Raw genomic sequence first — 19811 nt, forward strand, 5'->3', positions numbered from 1 at the left:
CTATACCACACCGCCATTCTGAAATAAATTAGACTATCAGATCTTCCTGGACCTTCCCTCCCTAAACTACGCAGTTCCACCTGCTGCAGACTCCCGCAGAGAACTGAGCTCCCCTACTGCTAGTACTTATCTCTAAATCACCTCTGCACTCCCATAGTCACAGAGCCATACAGTGTGGAAACAGGCCATTCGGCCCAACTTGCCCACACCGCTGCCTGTCTTTGGCCCATATCCCTCTAAACCTGTTCTATCCACGTACCTGTCCAAATGGTTCTTAAACGTTGCGATAGTCCCTGCTTCAACCACCTCCTCCAGCAGCTTGTTCCATACACCCACCACCCTTTGTGTAAAAAAAGTTACCCCTCAGGTTCCTATTAAATCTTTCCCCACTCACCTTAAACTTATGCCCTCAAGTTCTTGATTCCCCAATTCTGGCCAAGGGACATTGTGCGTCTACCCGATCTATTTCTGTATACCCTTGAGGTTGTTTATAAAATGTGGTGTACAGGATTGGACTAAACACTTTAACCTGGGGTTTGTCCACCGATCGCCTGTATTTTTTGTGAATGGTATCAAAAGCTTAAAGCCTTAATGATCATTTCCTTTTCCTATGTCCCTGAGGCTGAGCCTCACATTAATAATAACATACCATGGCTTGCTTGTTTCGTATTCTCTGTCTCCATTTATAAAGTCACTATGTCCTTTTTAAAACAAATAGTTTAGCAGTTCTCCCAGCTGCATTCAAAGGTTTGTGTGAGTTTATTGCCCAACCTGGAACTAGTGTGGGCTTTTAAGTTGCATTAATGTTGGTTTTACTGAGGTTGCCGGGGGAAAGAGAGTTGTGAATCTGTGGAATTGTAGGCAATGAAGGCCAATTCACTGGATGTATTCTCTCTCTTGGAGTTAGATATAGCTCTTAGGGATCACGGAATCAAGGGATATGGGGAGAAAGCAGGAACGGGGCACTGATTTTGGATGATCAGCCATCTCATATTGAATGGCGGTGCTGCTGGCTCAAAGGGCTGAATGGCCGACTCCTGCACCTATTTTCTATGTTTCTATGAATGTTGCACCGCTGAATGTCGTGGTGATGTTGTTGGTGCTCTCCTTTAAGTGTGGCATGGTGGCCCAGTGGTAGAGCTACTGCCTTACAGCGCTGGAGACCTGGGTTCGATCCTGACTACAGGTGCTTGTCTGTACAGAGTCTGTACGTTATCCCCGTGACCTGCGTGGGTTTTCTCCGAGATCTTCGGTTTCCTCCCACACTCCAATGACATACAGGTTTGTAGGTTAATTGGCTTGAAATAAATGTAAAATTGTCCCTAGTGTGTGTAGGTTAGTATTAAGTAAGTAAGTAAGTAAGTTTTATTTATATAGCACATTTTAAGTCAACTCGCATTGACACCAAAGTGCTTTACATAAAATAAATAATAAGTTTCCATACAAACCATAGAAAAAGGTTAAAAAAAAAAAAAAAAATGGACACAACACATTATAGAGTTCAACACAAACGTCCCCCCACAGCAGAATCAAACATTTCCACTGTGGGGAAAGGCACCAGAAAGTTAAGTCCTCTTCCTCTGTGAAACACCCGAGGTCGGGGCCCATTTGTGGCCTTGCAGCCAGTCCGATAATTTTCAGGGGTCGGGTGAAACATTCCTCAGCGGCTCGGAAAGTCTGGAGCGGCTGCCTGCACCCCGGAGACTGGGGCACTCGAAGTCCTCAGGCCGCGCCGGTTGGAGCTCCGACCCCGGCGAACTCGATCCCAGGCTCCGCAGCATTCCAAATCCAGCGCCGCCGGACGCACGGATTTAATGTGCGGGGATCGCTGGTCGGTGCAGACTCGGTGGGCCGACAAGCCTGTTTCCGCGATGCATCTCTAAAACTAAACTAAAACCGCAAGAGTGCTGGTGATGACACTGTGAATGATGGTTAATATTCCTGTCTATACTCCTTGTATATTTAGATTTAGGTTTATTATTGTCAAGTGCACTGAGGTACAGTGAAAGCTTTGTTTTGCATGATATCCAAACATATCAGATATAACATACATAAATACAATCGTTAAACTTATGTACATTAGATAGAACAAACGGGAAGATACGGAGTGCAGTATATAGTTCCCAGCATTGTAGCACATCAGTACGATAGACAAAGTCCAATGTCCGCAATGGAGTAGAGGTGAATTGGACAGTGCCCTAGCTTATGGAAGGCATGTTCAGTAGCCAGAGAACAGCGGGGAAGAAGCTGTTCCTGACTCTGATGATGTGTGCATTCAAGCTTTGGACAGGGCTGTTTCTAAACCAAGCTGTGTCGCAACCTGACAGTATGCTTTCTCTGGTGTATGTGTAGATGTTTGTAAGGGTCACTGGAGGCATGAGGAATTTCCTCAGTCTCCAACATTGCTGGAAGCAATAGTGTTTCTCTGGGTGAAAGTATTCCTGAGAGCTGCTTAATTCTTGAAGGTGATGCTATTCCTGCAGATGTGGGTGTTTGTGGAGTCATTTCTTTGGGGCAGCATTATGAGAAACCTTGGCGTTCCTGTAAGCAATTGGCATTCCTACATATGTTAGTGTGCCTGTGCTGGTGTTCTTGAAGAGGTTGGTGTTTCTGAAGCGTTGATACAGCTGTATGTGTTGTTGATCCTGATGGTTTGGGGGGAATGTTATGGAGGGGGAGAGGTCGGACCGAAGGGCCTGTTTCCATGCTGTATCTCTGATCTAAACTAAACTAAACTAAACTAAACTAAACTAAACTAAACTAAACTAAACTGAACTAAAATATATATTCACAATATAAGGGTTTCTGGTGTCAGAGTTTATTTACACCCTTGCATAGTGGGTACATTAGTTGTCTAGGCATATTTAAGAATCAATTCTATCTGAGGTATTACACTACTTGGCATATATCACAAACTGGGCAGCATCTGTGGAGAAAGAAATGGAACTAATATTTCAGAACAGTGTCACAGATATAGTGTAGAAACAGGCCCTTCAGCCCATCGAGTGCGCGCCAACCAGCAACACTATTCTGACACTAACACTATCCAACGCACTCGGGACAATTTACAATTTTACCAAAGCCAATTAACCTACAAACCAGCAGGTCTTTGGAGTATGGGAGGAAACTGGAGCACCCAGAGAAAATACACATGGTCACAGGGAAAACGTACAAACTCCACACAGACAGCACCTGTGGTCAGGATCGAACCTGGGTCTCTGGTGCTGTAAGGCAGCAGCTCTACCACTGTACCACCATGCCGCCCAATGTTCTAACATTGCTTATTTTTATATCATATTCCCATTATCCGCAACACTTTGCCTTTGGGGCATTCCTGTACTTGCTCCAGAGCATCAGGCTTATGGTACAGTGATGTATTCACCTGACCCATTGCAGGTGCATGCGTTAAAACACTGGAGACCAGGTGGTAACATGGTTGAGGATGGGAAACTGAAAGTCCTGGCTTCAGGAGCGGCTCGGATCTTTGCCCAGCTGATTGGCGTTAGCAGGAAACGGTGACCGGTTTCCGACGGGGCAGGAAAGAGGGCTGAAAATAGAAGCTCAGAAACGATGACTTAAGCCAGTCCATTGAAAATTAATTGGCAAGCGTCCATGTTGAATTAGCAGACTAAGCAAAGCCAACCAGGCTGATTAATGACATGAACAGCCTCCACTTGGCTCTGTGGATTATAAAAGCCGCGGTTTGACTGACACATCTGCTGAATTTTCTTTTGCGTTACGTCCTTCAGGTGCGGCCAGTGCAAGGATCACCACCCGTGTACTATCGCCGATGGCCGCTGCCAGGCCTGCCAGCCAGGATGGAACGGAACCAGATGTGATAAGATATGTTCGGCCGGTTTCTACGGGGACGGGTGCGGGCAGCAGTGCCCCCGTTGCAAGGATGGGCACTCCTGTAACCACATCAATGGGAGGTGCCAGCATTGTAACCCGGGCTGGATCGGAGCACAGTAAGTGTTAAGCCGGGGGTCAGGGTGCATGAAGACCATGCTTGGCACGGTTAGCAAGTTTGCGGATGACGCCAAAGTGGGTGGTGTTGTAGATAGTGAAGATCGTTGTCAAAAATTGCAGCAGCATCTTGATCGGTTGGGCAGGTGGACCGACCACATTACACACCTTGGATGTTTTCTCTGTAATTGTAACGTGGCAACATCATATTCTGTGCTCTGGTAATTTTCTCTTTGCACGACCTGTTGTACATGTGTATGGCTTGATTGTACTCGCATATAGTATGATTTTATTTGACTGCAAGGAATTAATTGGTATTGGTTTACGATTGTTATGTATACTGGGATACAGTATATATCTGAAGAAGGGTCTCGACCCGAAACATCGCCCATTCCTTCTCTCCTGAGATGCTGCCTGTCCCGCTGTTACTCCAGCATTTTGTCTGTATCTTCAGTGTAAACAAGCATCTGTAGTTCCTTCCGACACATACACTGTATATGTCATGTATTATTGTCATGTACACTGAGATAGAGCACGCAAACAGAAGCTTTTCACTGTATCTCAGTGTAGATGACAATAATAAACCAATACCAATTGACCCCTCACAGTTTCTCTGGCTGGCTTGGTGATCCTTTCTCCCTGCAAACTAGGACGTTGGTTTCAGGAGTGCAAGCTTGATTTGTATATGGTTTATCTCATCCATTTCATTGACCTCCATCCCCCTTCAAGCCTGTACATTAGGATTAGGTTTATTATTATCATGTGCACCGAGCTACAGTGAACAGCTTTGTTCTGCATGTTATCCAAGCACCACACATAATACTGGAGTAACTCAACGGGTCAGGCTGCATCTCTGGAGAAAAGTAATAGGTGACGTTTCAGGTCGGAACCCTTCATCAGACTCATACTATAATGTCCATATATAGTACAATATGTAATGTATAATACACTAATAATATTCAGATAATTCTATACATAAAAATAATCAAGTCGAACTTGTACAATAGGTAGAGCAAAGAGTACAAGATATAGAATATAGGTCTCAGCATTGTAGCGCATCAGTTCCAGAGACAAAGTCCAATATCCACAATGGGGTAGAGATGAATAGGACAGTATCCTAGCTCATGGAAGCACCATTCAGAAGCCAAATAACAGAGGGGAACAAGCTGTTCCTGAGCCTGGTGGTGCGTGCTTTCAAGCTTGTGTACCTTCTGCCAGATGGGAGCAGGGAGAAGAGGGAATGAGGTGGGACAAGTCTTTGATTACGTTGGCTGCTTTTCTGAGGCAGCGTGAAGTGTAGATGGAGTCAATGGTGGGGAGTCTGGTCTGTGCGACCTTCACAGATGTAACTTAGTGCACACAGCCGCAATAGTCATAGAATTATACAGCAGGGAAAAGGGGCCCTTCGGCCCAACTCAACCATGCTGTAGAACAGTAGAATGACATAGAACATAGAACAGTGCAGCACGGGAACGGGCCCATCAGACCACAAATCAGAAAGTGATTAAAGGAGTCATCTGAATTTTTATGATTGCTTATCACTGGAGGATGATTCTGCTGATTGATTGCTAGAGCATCTCTGGAGAGTATTTAAAATTCATTGTGTTTTATTTTTGCTTTGGTCGTGAATGATTTCTTTCTGTTGTCAGGTGCGAGGTGAAGTGCCAGAATGGTACCTACGGGGAGAACTGCAACTCAGTCTGCATGGATTGCTTCAATGGGACCTGCCACTTTGTAACAGGAGAATGCATTTGCCACAAAGGTTTCCATGGCCTCTCGTAAGTACTGCACGACAGTGAGCAACACCCTGTATTGACGTGGGTAGGACAGGTTTAGGGGGATATACAGTACGCCAAATGTGGCAATAGTGGACGGGCATAGATGGGGCATCTTGGTCAGCATGGGTGAGCTGGGCCGAAGGGCCTGTTTTCATGTTATATGACACTGTGACTCTATGTACTCTGGCGATACAGCGCAAAACAGGCCCTTCTGCCCAGCGAGTCCGCACCAACCCGCGATCACCATACATTAGCATTATCCTACATGTGAGGGACAATTTACAATTTTATCAAAGCCAATGAATCTGCAAACCTGTACATTTTTGGCGTGTGGGAGGAAACCGGTTCACCTGGGGAAAACCCACGCAGTTACAGGAAGAAGGTACAAACTCCGTACAGACAGCACCCGTAGTCAGGATTGAACCCTGCTCTCTGGTGCCGTAGCAACTCTACTGGTATGCCACCTTGCCATCCTATGACTTCAGACAAAGTGTTAGCATGTGGTCAATGGATATTTACAAATGTTCAATGCCTTGACAGTCTTCCGTGAGATTCCAGGATGGAAAGGCCCAATGCAGTGCTAAATAACTGGGCATTTGCATATGTGTTCCCTGCTCTCCAGGACATACCTGATGTATAACAAGAGTAAGTAAGTAAGTAAGTTTATTGGCCAAGTATTCACATACAAGGAATTTGCCTTGGTGCTCTGCCCACAAGTAACAACATGACATACAGTGACAGTTACAAATGACTCAGAAAATACTAAACACTAATAATAATAAAACATTAATGATAAAACACCATTGATCAAGCATGTGAACCAACAAATTACCAGATCAAAGGGTGGCTACAGATTTTTGGCTGTTGAGTAGAGCAACTATTCGTGGATAAAAACAGTTTTTATGTCTGGCTGTGGCAGCTTTGACAGTCCGGAGTCGCCTTCCAGAGGGAAGTGATTCAAAGAGTTTGTGGCCAGGGTGAGAGGGGTCAGAAATGATCTTGCCCGCTCGTTTCCCTGGCCCTTGCAGTGTACAGTTCATCAATGGAGGGAAGGTTGCAGCCAATAACCTTCTCTGCTTCTCTGAGGCATGATCAATATTCCTGTTCTTGGAGGAAAAAGACTAAATTTGTTTTGTAGAGAAAAAGGTGCCATTACACATGCTTAATAAAACACGCGTGTAACCTGGTTGGAAAACAAGATAGTGGCATGTAACATTTTTAGATGTGTGAGTGTACACAGTCACAACAAAAACACCAGGGGTTTTGAGATTGATGCTATTAGATCACTGCTGGTACATCCCTTGTTGTGACATTGAACTCTAAGTTTGGTTGCTGAATAGATGTCAAATTTGCAGATATTTGAGAATGCCAGACAAAACTTGTCCACGCTGAATAATATTAGCCCCAGTGGGGCCCAGGTACACATGCTGCAGATGATTGGGCTGGGAGGAAAGTATTACCAGATGTTGGCCTGTTGTTGCATAAATGAAAGATTTACTTTAGCTTTCATCAAGGACCAGCAGTTAAAACAACAGCAACAACCTTCTGAATAATCTCAGACCCGGCTCAAATTACATCTTAAGCCTTGCCTTTTCTTGATGTCGTGACTTTGCAGCAGCCACTTTGCAAAGGTGATCTTGTTCGAGCTCCTCTGGCTGCTGAGGTAATTTGCAATGAAGTGCCCACGACATGATGGGATGGTGGTGCAGCTCGTGGAGTTGTGTGGGAAGGAATTGCGGATGCTGGTTTACACCAGAAATAAAAAACAATATGCTGGAGTAACTCACCGGGTCAGGCAGCATCTCTGGAGAATAGGGAATAGGTGACGTGTTGAGACCCTTCATCTCATGACATTTGATATCCGGGATGAGGGGTCGTGAGCTGAAATGTTACCTATTCCTTTTCTCCACAGATGCTGCCTGACCCGCTGTGTCTATCTTCAGCTGTTTGAGTTGCTGCATCCAGAACTCCAGCATCCTGGTTCAAATCTGACAACTGGTGGCTGTCTGTGTGGAGTTTGCATGTACCTGTGACCGCATGGGTTTCCTTCAGAGACGGATGGGTTGGGCCACTCGAAGCGGTCCCAGATGCATTGGATAGTGGTTGAATGTGGAGACAGTTGATGGGGAAGTGGGGAGAACAAGGGGCAACACAGTGGCAGAGCTGGTAGAGCTGCTGCCTCACAGCACCTGAAACCCGGGTTCAATCCTGACCTCTGGAGCTGTCTGTGTGGAGTTCAGGCGAACTCCACCAATGCTCCCTGTGACCGCGAGGGTCTCCTCTGTGTGAACAGAGAGTAATACAGCAGAGCATCAGGCCCTTCGGCCCAGCGAGTCTTTTCCCCACGGGGAGGGGAATCAAGAACTAGAGGGCGTAGGTTTAAGTTGAGAGGGGAAACATTTAATATGATCCTAAGGAGCAATTTTTGACATATTGGATATATGGAATGAGCTGCCAGAAAAAGTAGTTGAGGGAGGTACAATAAGAATGTTTAAAAGACAGTAATATGGATAGGAAAGATTTAGGGGAATAATGTGAAAATTGGACTAACCTAGATATGCCATCTTGGTCAGTATAGATAGTTGGGTCGAAGGGCGTTTTTCCGTGCTGTACGACTATAACTTTAATAAAGTGGTCTGCATGGAGTCATTAGGCAGAAGGGGCTTTTACTCTGGTCTATGACTCCATGAGATGTCTGTACTGTACATTAAATCATCGCACTATATCATGACATCCACATCCCTGTTCTCTCAGAGTCCAATGTGGCATTAACAGCCAGCGATCCCTGTCCACTAATCAGTAGATTAGGGCACATCTTACAGAGAGGTTCCACTTCAACTAGTCCTTTGATGGGAGGAGGTTCAGGGAAATTATCAGGTGTCTATAATAGCTTGTGAGTTTCGACTTTAGACTTTAGAGATACAGTGTGGAAATAGGCCCTTCGGCCCACCGAATCCACGCTGACCATTGATCACCCAGTACATTAGCACATATTACACACCAGGGACAATTTTACAATTATTATGCTGCCAATTAACCTACAAACCTGTATGTCTTTGGAATGTGGGAGGAAATCGGTGCACTTGGAGTATCGTGTGCAGTTTTGGTCCCCTAATTTGAAGGAACTTCTTGCTATTGAGGGAGTGCAGCGTAGCTTTACCAGGTTAATTCCCGGGATGGCGGGACTGTCATATGCTGAGAGAATGGAGTGGCTGGGCTTGTATACTCTGGAATTTAAGAGGTTGAGAGGGGATTTATTGAAACATATAAGATTATTAAGGGTTTGGACATGCTAGAGGCAGGAAACATGTTCCAGATGTTGGGGAAGTCCAGACCCAGGGGCCACAGTTTAAGAATAAGGGGTAAACCATTTAGAACGGAGATGAGGAAACACTTTTTCACACAGAGAGTTGTGAGTCTGTGGAATTCTCTGCCTCAGATGGAAGTGGAGGCCGGTTCTCTGGATACTTTCAAGAGAGAGCTAGATAGGGCTCTTAAAGATAGCGGAGTCAGGGGATATGGAGAGAAGGCAGGAATTGGGATGATCATATTGAATGGCGGTGCTGGCTCGAAGGGCCGAATGGCCTACTCCTGCACCTATTGTCTATGTCAACCGGAGAAAACTAATGCGGTCACCGGGAGAAGGTACAAACTCCATACAAGCCGCGCCCATAGTCAGGATCGAGCCCGGGTCTCTGGCGCTGAGAAGCAGCAGCTCCACCGCTGCATATGAAAACATGGATCCAATTTCTAACCTAAGAAGTTTAAAGGCTGCAGAGTGAATAGCTTTGAAGTCAAGATAATGGGCCAAAGCTGTTGAATTCCCGGAGATTTGGGAATTTTACACACACGCTTGCTTTTGGAATATCTGTCTGTTTTCTAATTTGAGAGCAAAGAAATCTGACAGAGTGACTTTTTTTTTAAATGATACCTGGTTGTAACATTCTGAAATATATTTTGCTTTGAACATAGAACAGTGCAACTCAGAAACAGGCCCTTCGGCCCACAACGACAAAAGTTAAACTAATCTCTTCTTGCACGTGATCCATCTCCCTCCATTCCCTGCATATCAATGCGCCAATCTGAAATTCTCTTAAATGCCACTCTCGTATTTGCCTCCAGCACCACCTTTGGCAGCACGTCCCAGGCCCCCACCGCTCTCTGTTGAAAAAAATAACTTGCCCGCACATCTCCATTAAACTTTGCCCCCTCCCACCTTAAGGCTATGGTCTCAAGTCTTTGACACTTCCATGCTGGAGATAAGTCTCTGTCCACGCTGAAGGGTCCCGATTTGAAACGTCACCTATCCATGATCTCCAGTGACGCTGCCTGAGCCGCTGAGTTACTCCAGCATTTTGTGCCTGTCAGAATGTTATAAACTTCTGACAAGTCTCTCCTCGGCCTCCAGCGTTCAACCTTCAGACCCAAAGGACGAGGCTGTGAAATTAATGGAGCGAGCGTGTTTTTCCTGGGGTTTTGTGTGGACCTGTGCTCTTCCTGCAGTGAATGACAATCTGATTCAGCGGCTGCCAGACTGGCTGAAATGAATACCAATCAGCGTTCCACAACGCTGTCGGATTCAACGAGACCTCCAGCCCGTCGGTCCCGAGAAACTGGCTGCTGAATATTTCCTGACCCTCGGCTTCCAGGACTGCCGTGAGCAGGTCCCAGGGTCAAGAGAGCGCTGATATTTAAAGCCCTGCCATTCTCATCTCTCCTTTGCAGGAAGCATAGCTGTGTGTGCCTGCATAACCAGTCCCATCTAATGATTTTTGCACTGATCTCCTGCCTGGGCCATTGAAACCAAAAATAAGTGTCCCCTCTGACAGATAATGTTCACAAGTTCACAAGTTATAGGAGTAGAATTAAGCCATTCGGCCCATCGAGCCTACTCCAGATATTCCAAGCCGCTGAGGACTTTTCACCCGATGCCGAAGTTCCAGCTTTCCGGCGAGAGTCCCAATATAATCACTCGGACACATACAAAATGTGGCACGGTTTGATTACTACAACTGGCTGCAAAGCAAGGTCACGCAGCATCGTTGGTGATAGTGCAGACCTACCTGATGAACTGAATTCTTTCTGTGCTCGCATCGAGCCAACAGGGCGGCAACACTTGGCCCTTCAGACTCCAGTGTGCCCCTTCCCTGGGTCACTGTAACTGAGGTGAGATTGGTCTTCCTGAAGGCGAACCCATGGAAAGCAACTGGCCCAGACGGAGTTCTTGGTTGTGCCCTTAGTAGCTGCACGGACCCGCCAGTGGGAATATTCACAGACATTTTTATTCTCTATTCTGAGGTGCACAACTGCTTCAAGAAGCCCACCATCATCCAGGTGCCAAAGAAGAGCAAAACATCATGCCTAAACGATTACTGTTCAGTGGCCTTGACAATTGCCATCATGAAATACTTTGAAAAGCTAGTTATGGAAAGCATTAAATCCAGTCTATCAGACGGCCTTGACCCACTGCAGTTCACCTACCACCACAACAGGTCCACAGACGATGCCATTGCCCTGGCCCTACACTCATATCTGTAGCACCTGGATAAGCGAGATGTCAGACTTCTATTCATAGACTACAACTCCATTATACCATCCAAGCTCATCATACAAATTTGCGGGACTTGGAGTCAGCACTCATCTCTGCAACTGGATCCTTGACTTCCTGACCAGCAGACCAAAATCAGTGAGCATAGGGGCCAAATCATTCTCTACGATAATCCTCAACACAGGTGCTCTGCAAGGATGCATTCTCAGCCCCCTTCTTGAGTTTCACAGATTTACCACTCTCTGGCTAAAGAATCTAATTCGGGCAAAGTAACTGCTCTGGCCCAAACGTGAAAGCGCGGTGTCAGTTACCGACAAGAGTTGGACATGGAAGATCTGAGAAGTTTCCAATTTACAGAGGTCAATTTAAAGATTGCTCTGGATACAAAGGGATCCCCCATCCACCGCCATCATTAACGTACCTTTGAAGGCCTCCAGAGATTTCATTCACATACAGGAGGAAGTCGTTCTGTTAATGTTTTAATGTTGGAGAGGCAGTGAAGGCTAGAGGTGTAAATAAGAGAAAAGAGAGTCAGATAAAATGGCGGCACGGTGGTAGAGTTGTAGCCCCACAGTACTAGACACCTGGGTTCAATCCTCGGGTACTGTATGTGAGGAGTTTGCATGTTCTCCCTGTGGCTCATGAGTTTCCTCCGGGTGATTCGGTTTTCTCCCATGTCCCAAAGCCTGTTTTCATGCTGCACCTCTAAACCAAAATCAAACTTCCTTCCCACCACAAACAAAATATTTTTTGAAAGCTTCCAGAGCAGTCTTTCAGATACAGGAGGAGGCCATTCTGTGAATGTTTTTTATAGCAGAGAGGTGGTGGAGGCTGGAGGTGACAAGGAGTCAAAAGGGAGTCAGATAAGGAGAGAAGAGGAGGAGTGAAATGTAGAGGCAGTGGGAGGAAGGGAACCTCTTCCATAAGTTAATCCACAAGGATGTTTAGCCTCTACATTTCATGCTTCCCATCCTTACCCTAGCCCATCCTGTCCTGAAATCATTGACATTCTTTTGCTGGCTGCAGACTCCATCTCAATGGCTCTTTGTTGAGCTTCCAAACTGTTGTAATCACGTCCCAATTTAACCATAAATCTGCCTCCTGTCCTGCAGTAAGAGAAAATCTCCAACTCAACCCCTCCTCCCATCTCCAGTGCAATTAATTAAAACATGAGGGGAATAAATCGGGTAGATCCACAGAATCTCTTGCCCAGAGTAGGGGAATCGAGGACCAGAGTACATAGATTCACGGTGAAGGGGGAAAAGATTTAATAGGAATCTGAGGGGTAACTTTTTCACACAAAGGGTGGTGGATGTATTGAACAAGCTGCCAGAGGAGGTAGTTGAGGCAGGGACTATCCCAACATTTAAAAAGCAGTTAAACAGGTACATGGATAGGACAGGTTTGGAGGGATATGGACCAAACGCAGGCGTCGAGTGTAGCTGGGACATGTTGGCCGGTGTGGGCAAGTTGGGCCGAAGGGCCTGTTGCCACCCTGTATCACTCGATGGCTCTGAGTCTATGATTCTATGTCTACTCACTTTCCCATCATCTCTCCCTATCCCTCCGCTCCGGCGATCCCTCAGAACATCGTATTGGTGTTATCAGATGTTACTCATTACTCACATGTTGTTGGATAGGCAGCTCGGAGTTAACTCTCGCTGGCAAGAATAAAGCAAACGAGAGCGTTCGAGACCGCATGCTTTTCAGCACATTTCGCATATTCCCAAAGTGCTTCCTGCACAGTGGAAATAGGAACAGAAAAATAACAAAAAATCTTTTGGCAACGTTCGAAATCTGAACCAAAACTTAATCTGCTTGCAGAGGGGAATAGATAGGGTGAATACACAGAGTAATTTTGGCAGATCCAATAGTTACTTCATTGGCATGTGTACCTAGATACAGTGAAATGCTTTGTTTTGCATACAATCCAGTAAAATAATACCAGACATAGGCGCATAATATAATCTCCTCCACCTCCAGATTCAGGGACAGTTTCTTCCCAGCTGTAATCAGACAACTGAATCATCCTACCACAACCAGAGCGCAGTGCTGAACTGCTATCTACCTCATTGGTGACCCTCGGCTCGGACTATTCTTGATTGGACCTTGTTGGCGTCACCTTGCACTAAACGTTATTCCCTTATCATATATCTATACACTGTAAATGACTGGATTGTAATCATATATTGTCTTTCTGCTGACTGGTTAGCAGGCAACAAAAGCTTTTCACTGTACCTCGGTACACGTGACAATAAACTAAACTAAACTAATCCTACTTAAGTATAAGAGTGCAATGATTGTCGTGTTAAAAATAATAGGTTTCTTCTGAGGCAAATTGTTTCCACATTTCCAGAGCCATCTTGTAGATTTTAAGAATCAAAGTTTAAAAAAATATCGAGTGTTATCTTGGGCTTAAAGGGCCGTTGTCCTGGTGGCAGCACTTGGTCAGCGATGTAGGGGTCGACCTGGTCCTACAAGGCTGTTGGTATCTTGCATTGCCGCTCTGCCACTGTAATCTGTATGCGTTTCCCTCCACTCTGAGTCCTCTCTTTAGATGCTGACTGACTTGCTATGTATTGCAATACTTTATCTTGTGCATCATCACACAGTTCCGTTTGGTCTGTTGTTACGTGTACTGAGGTACAGCGAGAAGTCTTTCTTGCATGCTGACCAGTCAGTGGAAAGTGAATGAGACATTGAATTGATTTTGAACGGGTAGTTGGTAGGTCCAGGTCTTTCTGGAAGGGATGAAGGTTTGTTCAGGGCACTGGGGGGACCTGTTCACCAAAGATAGAAACAAAATATTGGAGTAACTCAACAGGACAGGCAGCATCTCTGGATAGAAGGAATGGGTGACGTTTTGCGTCGAGACCCTTTTTCAGTCTGAAGAAGGGTCTCCTCCCGAAATGCCACCCCTTCCTTCTATGCAGAAATGCTGCCTGTTCCACGGAGTTACTCCAGCATTTTGTGTCTATCTTCCATAGAAGCTCATAGTTTAGTTAGCGTTGTGCAGTGTACAAGAGGGAAGAACAGTTCTCGAACCTGGAGGTGACGGTTTTCAGGCTCCTGTAACGACTTCGCGAGGGTAGAAATGAAACGAGAACGTGGCCAGGGTGGTGTGGGTCTTTGATGATGTTGGCTGTCTTTTTGAGGCAGCACGTTCTATAGATCCAATAATAGACAATAGACTATAGGTGCAGGAGTAGCCCATTTGGCCCTTCGAGCCAGCACCGCCATTCAATGTGATCGTGGCTGATCATCCCCGATCAGTACCTCTTTCCTGCCCTCTCCCCATATCCCCTGACTCCGCTATTTTTAAGAACCCTATCTAGCTCTCTCTTGAAAGCATCTAGAGAACCTGCCTCCACTGCCCTCTCAATAGTCAGAATTTAAGTTTGCATATAGGTAACCTCTGGTTGATGTTCCTCTCACTACCTGCACAATGGATAGCATTGCCTGTAAGTTTGGCAGCACAGCAATTAGCTGCATTGTTCATTACACTGAAGTGTCAACTCAGTTTGAAACGGTTTGAAACCCTTGAGTAAAATTGAACCCGTGACCTTCTGACTCCAAGGGGAGCGAGCTATCACTAAAGGAAGGCTGACACTTGACCTGAATGTCAGAAGAGTAGCTCTGAATCTAACATTGAGCCAACGCCCCTAACCCACTGCCTCAACGCTGAGTTAAATGTAGCTCAACTCTGCAGATCTGCAGCCTTTCATGTGGTTTTGTTTAATGAAGGAGCCAGAAACAGCGATGTTAAAGCTGGCTCTGTATCAGAGCGTTAGGTCGATTGGAAAGTGCTGGAGTGTGGAGTTAGTGTACCATCACATTGTTTCACTCTGAGCATCCAGAGATGGGGCATGAGAGATGGGGGGGATGGAGGGGGGGGGGGGGGGGGGGGGGGGGGGGGGGGGTTAGGGGGGGCAGGGTAAATACTGTGTTTTATGTATGTCTAATTTAGCTTTGGCATGCAAGGGCTGTCTGAGTCTTCAAGGAGATTTTGAACGGATGTTGCACGAAATAATCCAGCTGGAATCTTGCCTGAATGTAGCCGTTTCCTCACCTGCTCTGCACTCTTTGAGTCCTGAGGATTTTTTTTAAATGGGAGATGAGAGGGAAGGATGTGGAGGGGGAGCACTGGGGGCTGCGTCTGAAGGATTGTTTATTTTACAGTCGCAGACCAAAATACATATTCCTTTACCCTTGTGGTCAACGTTCAGTCATGCTGGGATTTGCAAAATGCAGAAAGTGGAAAGATCATCGAAACTCCAGTGGAAAAATAAAAGTTCCGCCTGACAGGAATTTGTTTTGACATTAACATAAATGGATCTGGTGTTTTAGAATGCTACTTGCCTCGACCCCTCCCTGTCTCCCTCTCCTCTCCAGCATTCCTTGGCATCGGCCGAAATGTTGCTTCCAGCTGGGCAAACTGAATGATTCCATCGTAACCTTTCACAGAACAATTGGCTGCAAAAGTGGCTGTGAGGTTTCAGCGGAGGATGGCTGCTGTTGGAGTCAACTTGCTGAAGCTTGGAGAGAACAGCTTGAATTCTTTTTAGCCTTGCCAGAGAGTGCAGCAAAAGCCCACACTCCGTTCAGTAGCTCTGATTAAGGGTGTTCGGGGAGTGGCCTTTTAGGGTCATGGAGCTCTGCGGCAGAGAAACAGGCCCTTCTTCAGTCTCCAGTCTAAAGAATGGTCTCGACCTGAAACGTCCCCCTAAATTCCCCAGAGATGCTGCCTGCCCGCTGAGCTACTGCAGCATTTTGTGTCTGATCTTCAGTGTAAACCAGCATCTGCAGTTCTTCCCTAGACACAGAAACAGGCCCATCAGCCCAACTTGTCCATGCCGACCTAGGTGAGCTTGGTTGGGATGATGGAATTGGAAGCAGAGCTGCTGTTGATGAATAGGAATCTTTCATAGATGATATTCTTATCCAGGTGTTCCAGGGATGAGTGTAATGCCCCTGTCCCACTTAGGAAACCTGAACGGAAACCTCTGGAGACTCTGCGCCCCACCCAAGGTTTCCGTGCGGTTCCCGGAGGTTGCAGGTGGTTGCCGGAGGTTGCAGGTAGTGGAAGTAGGTAGGGAGACTGACAAAAACCTCCGGGAACTGCACGGAAACCTTGGGTGGGGCGCAAAGTCTCCAGACGTTTCCGTTCAGGTTTCCTAAGTGGGACAGGGGCATTAGGAGATGACATCAGCTGCGGACCTGTTGTGGCAGTAGGCGAACTGAAGGAGAACAAGGCTGCTTTCATGGAGTCATAGAGCCACATTAACAACGCCAACCGAGTTAGCACACTAGGCTAACCCCTTTTTACCAGTGTTTGGCCTATATCCCTCTAAACCCTCCATATTCATATATCAGTCAGAGTCTGAAGAAGGGTCTCAACCTGAAACGTCACCCATTCCTTCCCTACAGAGATGCTGCCTGTCCCGCTGAGCTACTCCAGCATTTTGCGTCTATCCTCGGTGTAAACCAGTACCTGCAGTTCCTTCCTACACATACCAGGAGTTATGAGTAGACTCCGACAGTCCTTCCAGGTGAAGCAGAGGTTCACTTGCACCTCCTCCAACCTCATCCATTGTATCCATTGTTCAAGATGTGAACTTTTATACATCAGCGAGACCAAACGTAGGCTGGTCGATCATTTTGCTGTACATCTGCGCTCAGTCCACCTGAACCTACCTGATTGTCCCGGTTGCTAAACACTTTAATTCTCCTTCCCATTCCCACTCTATCCTTTCCGTCTTCAGTCTCCTTCATTGTCAGAGTGAGGCTCAATGCAATTTGGAGGAACGCCATCTCATATTTTGCTTGGGCAGCTTATAGCCTAGTGATATGAATATCGATTTCTCTAACAACAGGTAGCCTCGGCATTCCCTCTCTCTCTGTCCCTCCCCCACCCAAGTTGCACTAGCTCCTCGTTTTCACCCAACAAACAGCTACCAATGGCCTGCTTCCTTTATTATTGTTACCCTTATTGCATATATTTCATTCATTGTTCTTTATTTCTCTACATCATCGTCTATATCTCTCGTTTCCCTAAACCCCGACCAATCTGAAGAAGGGTCTCGACCTGAAACATCACCCATTCCTTCTCTCTAGAGAAGCTGCCTGTCCCGCTGAGTTACTCCAGCTTTTTGGGTCTATCCAAACCTGCTGATGTTAGTGATGAGAACAACAACCTCCAAGCTCTTAAAAATTGTGCAACACTGCCTCAGCAACCTTGACCTTCTATTGACTATCTCCGGGTGCATGACAGACTCTGGTTTTGCACAATTATGGTTACTTCATTTCATGGTTATTAATTGATTGTGCAATTGATTAGTCATACAGCATGGAAATAGGCCCTTCAGCCCAACTCGCCCAAACCGACCAAGATTAAGCCTGCAAAAGAGTCTGCAGGGTTCCATCTCAAAACATCACCTATTCTTTTTCTCCAGCGATGCTGCCTGACCCGCTGAGTTACTCCAGCACTTTGTATCTATCTTCTGACCAAGATGACCCACCTACATTCGTCCCATTTCCCCACACCTGTCTCATAAGGTCATTAGTGATAGGAGTAGAATTGGGCCATTCAGCCCATCAAGTCTACTCCGCCATTCAATCATGGCTGATCTATTTCTTCCTTCTAAGCCCATTCTCCTGCCTTCTCCCCATAACCTCTATCACCTGTACTAATCAAACATCTATCTCTGCCTTAAAAAATATCCACTGTCTTGGCCTCTACAGCCTTCTGTGGCAAAGAATTCTACATATTCACCACCCTCGGACAAAATAATTTTCTCCTCAGCTTCCTAAAAGAACGTCCTTTAATTCTAAGTCTATGGCCTCTAGGCCTAGACTCTCCCACCAGTGAAAACATTCTCTTTGTATGTTTCAATGAGGTCCCCCCGCATTCTTCTAAACTCATATCCCTCTAAACCTTTCCTATGCATGTACGTCCAAGTGTCCTTTAAATGCTGTTTAAGTACCTTCCTCAAATACCTCCTCTGGCAGCTCATTCCATATATCCACCACCCTCTGAGTGAAAAAATTGTCCCTCAGGTTCCTATTAAATCTTTCCCCTCTTATCGTAAACCTATGTCCTCTGGTCCTTGATTCCTTCTACCCTGGGTGAAAGACCCTGTTCATCCACCTTGTCTTTTCCCTATGTATTCCCTACATATTGCCTATTTTACATATTACTCCATATATATCTGCATGTTATTGCTTTTTGTAGGCATGTAAAGCTGCAGCAAGTAAGAATTTCATTGTTCCGTGGCAGGCACACATGCCAATTAAACATTCTTAACTCTGGGAATGTAAATGAAAAAAATAAATTGGTGACGACAATCTGAAATAAAACAGAAATTGTTGGAAATGCTCAGTGGGCCAGGTAGCATCAGTCCGGGAGTCTTTCTGAACCATTACCTCTGTTTCTCTTTCTCTTAAAGGTGAAGAGAATGCAGACGTTATGTAATGTAGTGATGGTGAGCCAGCAGTCCAATTCTGTTTCACTCAATGTTCCCTCCATGGAGTCTGATAGTCCCCAGTACTTGGAATTACAGTTGGCTTTTGTTCAGTTTTGGTCAGCCTGCTGCAGGGAATATGCCATTAAGCTGGAGATTTACGAGGATGTTGCCAGAACTTGAGGGCCTGAGCTATAGGGATAGGTTGCGCAGGCTGGAGGGCTACAGCGCCCGAGATCTGGGTTCGATCCTGACTACGGGTGCTGTCTGTATGGAATCTGTACGGTTTTCCCAGTGAACATGTGGGTGCTCCAGTTTCCTCCCACATTCCAAAGACATGCAGGTTTGTAGGTTGGATCTGCAGATGCTGGTTTATAATGAAGATAGATACTAACTACTGGATTAACTCCGAGGGTCAGATGCATCCCTGGAGAACAGGAATATGTGGGATTTCTGAAATATCTCCTCTTCCTCCTCTGCAGAGATGCTGCCTGACCAATTTGTGTTAATCTCGCATTTTGTGCCTAACTAAGGTTTGCAGGTTATTTCTACTCTCAAGCCTTTATTGAGATCTTCTGAGGGAGCGCTGTATGTATTTATGTATGTATTGTTGATCTATGTACCACTGTTTGTAGCAAGTTAGTACCTGCACTAATGTAAAGCACTTTGGTCAACGAGAGTTGTTTTTAAATGTGCTATACAAATAAAATTGACTTGACTTGACTAAATTGGCTTCAGTAAATTGTCCCTAATCTGGAGGATAGAACTAGTGCAGGGGGGTCTCTCGTTGGCGCAGACCCGGTGGGCCGAAGGGCCTGTTTCCACGCTCTATCACTAAAACTAAACTAAAAGCCGTTTCTCCAATGTTGACCTCTCCCTTTCCTTCACCAGCTGCAACATGACTTGTCCCTCGGGACTCTACGGAGCCAACTGTGTATACCCATGCCCCTGCATCGAGGCCAACTGTGACCCAGTCTACGGCACCTGCATTCTCGGTAAGAGTCAAAAGGTTTTGGGGAAAGAATGGTTATTTTAAAGCTTTGGCAATTATTTCCCCAC

General features: G+C 45.9%; 1 protein-coding gene across 1 annotated transcript in view; it reads left to right on the forward strand.

The window, feature by feature from the left end:
- Positions 1–19811, forward strand: part of scarf2 (scavenger receptor class F, member 2) — a 59827-nt gene that overhangs the window by 19596 nt on the left and 20420 nt on the right. The window contains exons 5-7 of the mRNA XM_055655871.1: positions 3750–3968; positions 5616–5744; positions 19644–19747. Coding sequence (XP_055511846.1) covers positions 3750–3968; positions 5616–5744; positions 19644–19747 — 452 coding nt within the window. The remainder of the gene's footprint in view (positions 1–3749; positions 3969–5615; positions 5745–19643; positions 19748–19811) is intronic.

Source organism: Leucoraja erinacea, chromosome 25 (genome assembly GCF_028641065.1).
Source record: "Leucoraja erinacea ecotype New England chromosome 25, Leri_hhj_1, whole genome shotgun sequence".
Lineage (NCBI taxonomy): Eukaryota > Metazoa > Chordata > Chondrichthyes > Rajiformes > Rajidae > Leucoraja > Leucoraja erinaceus.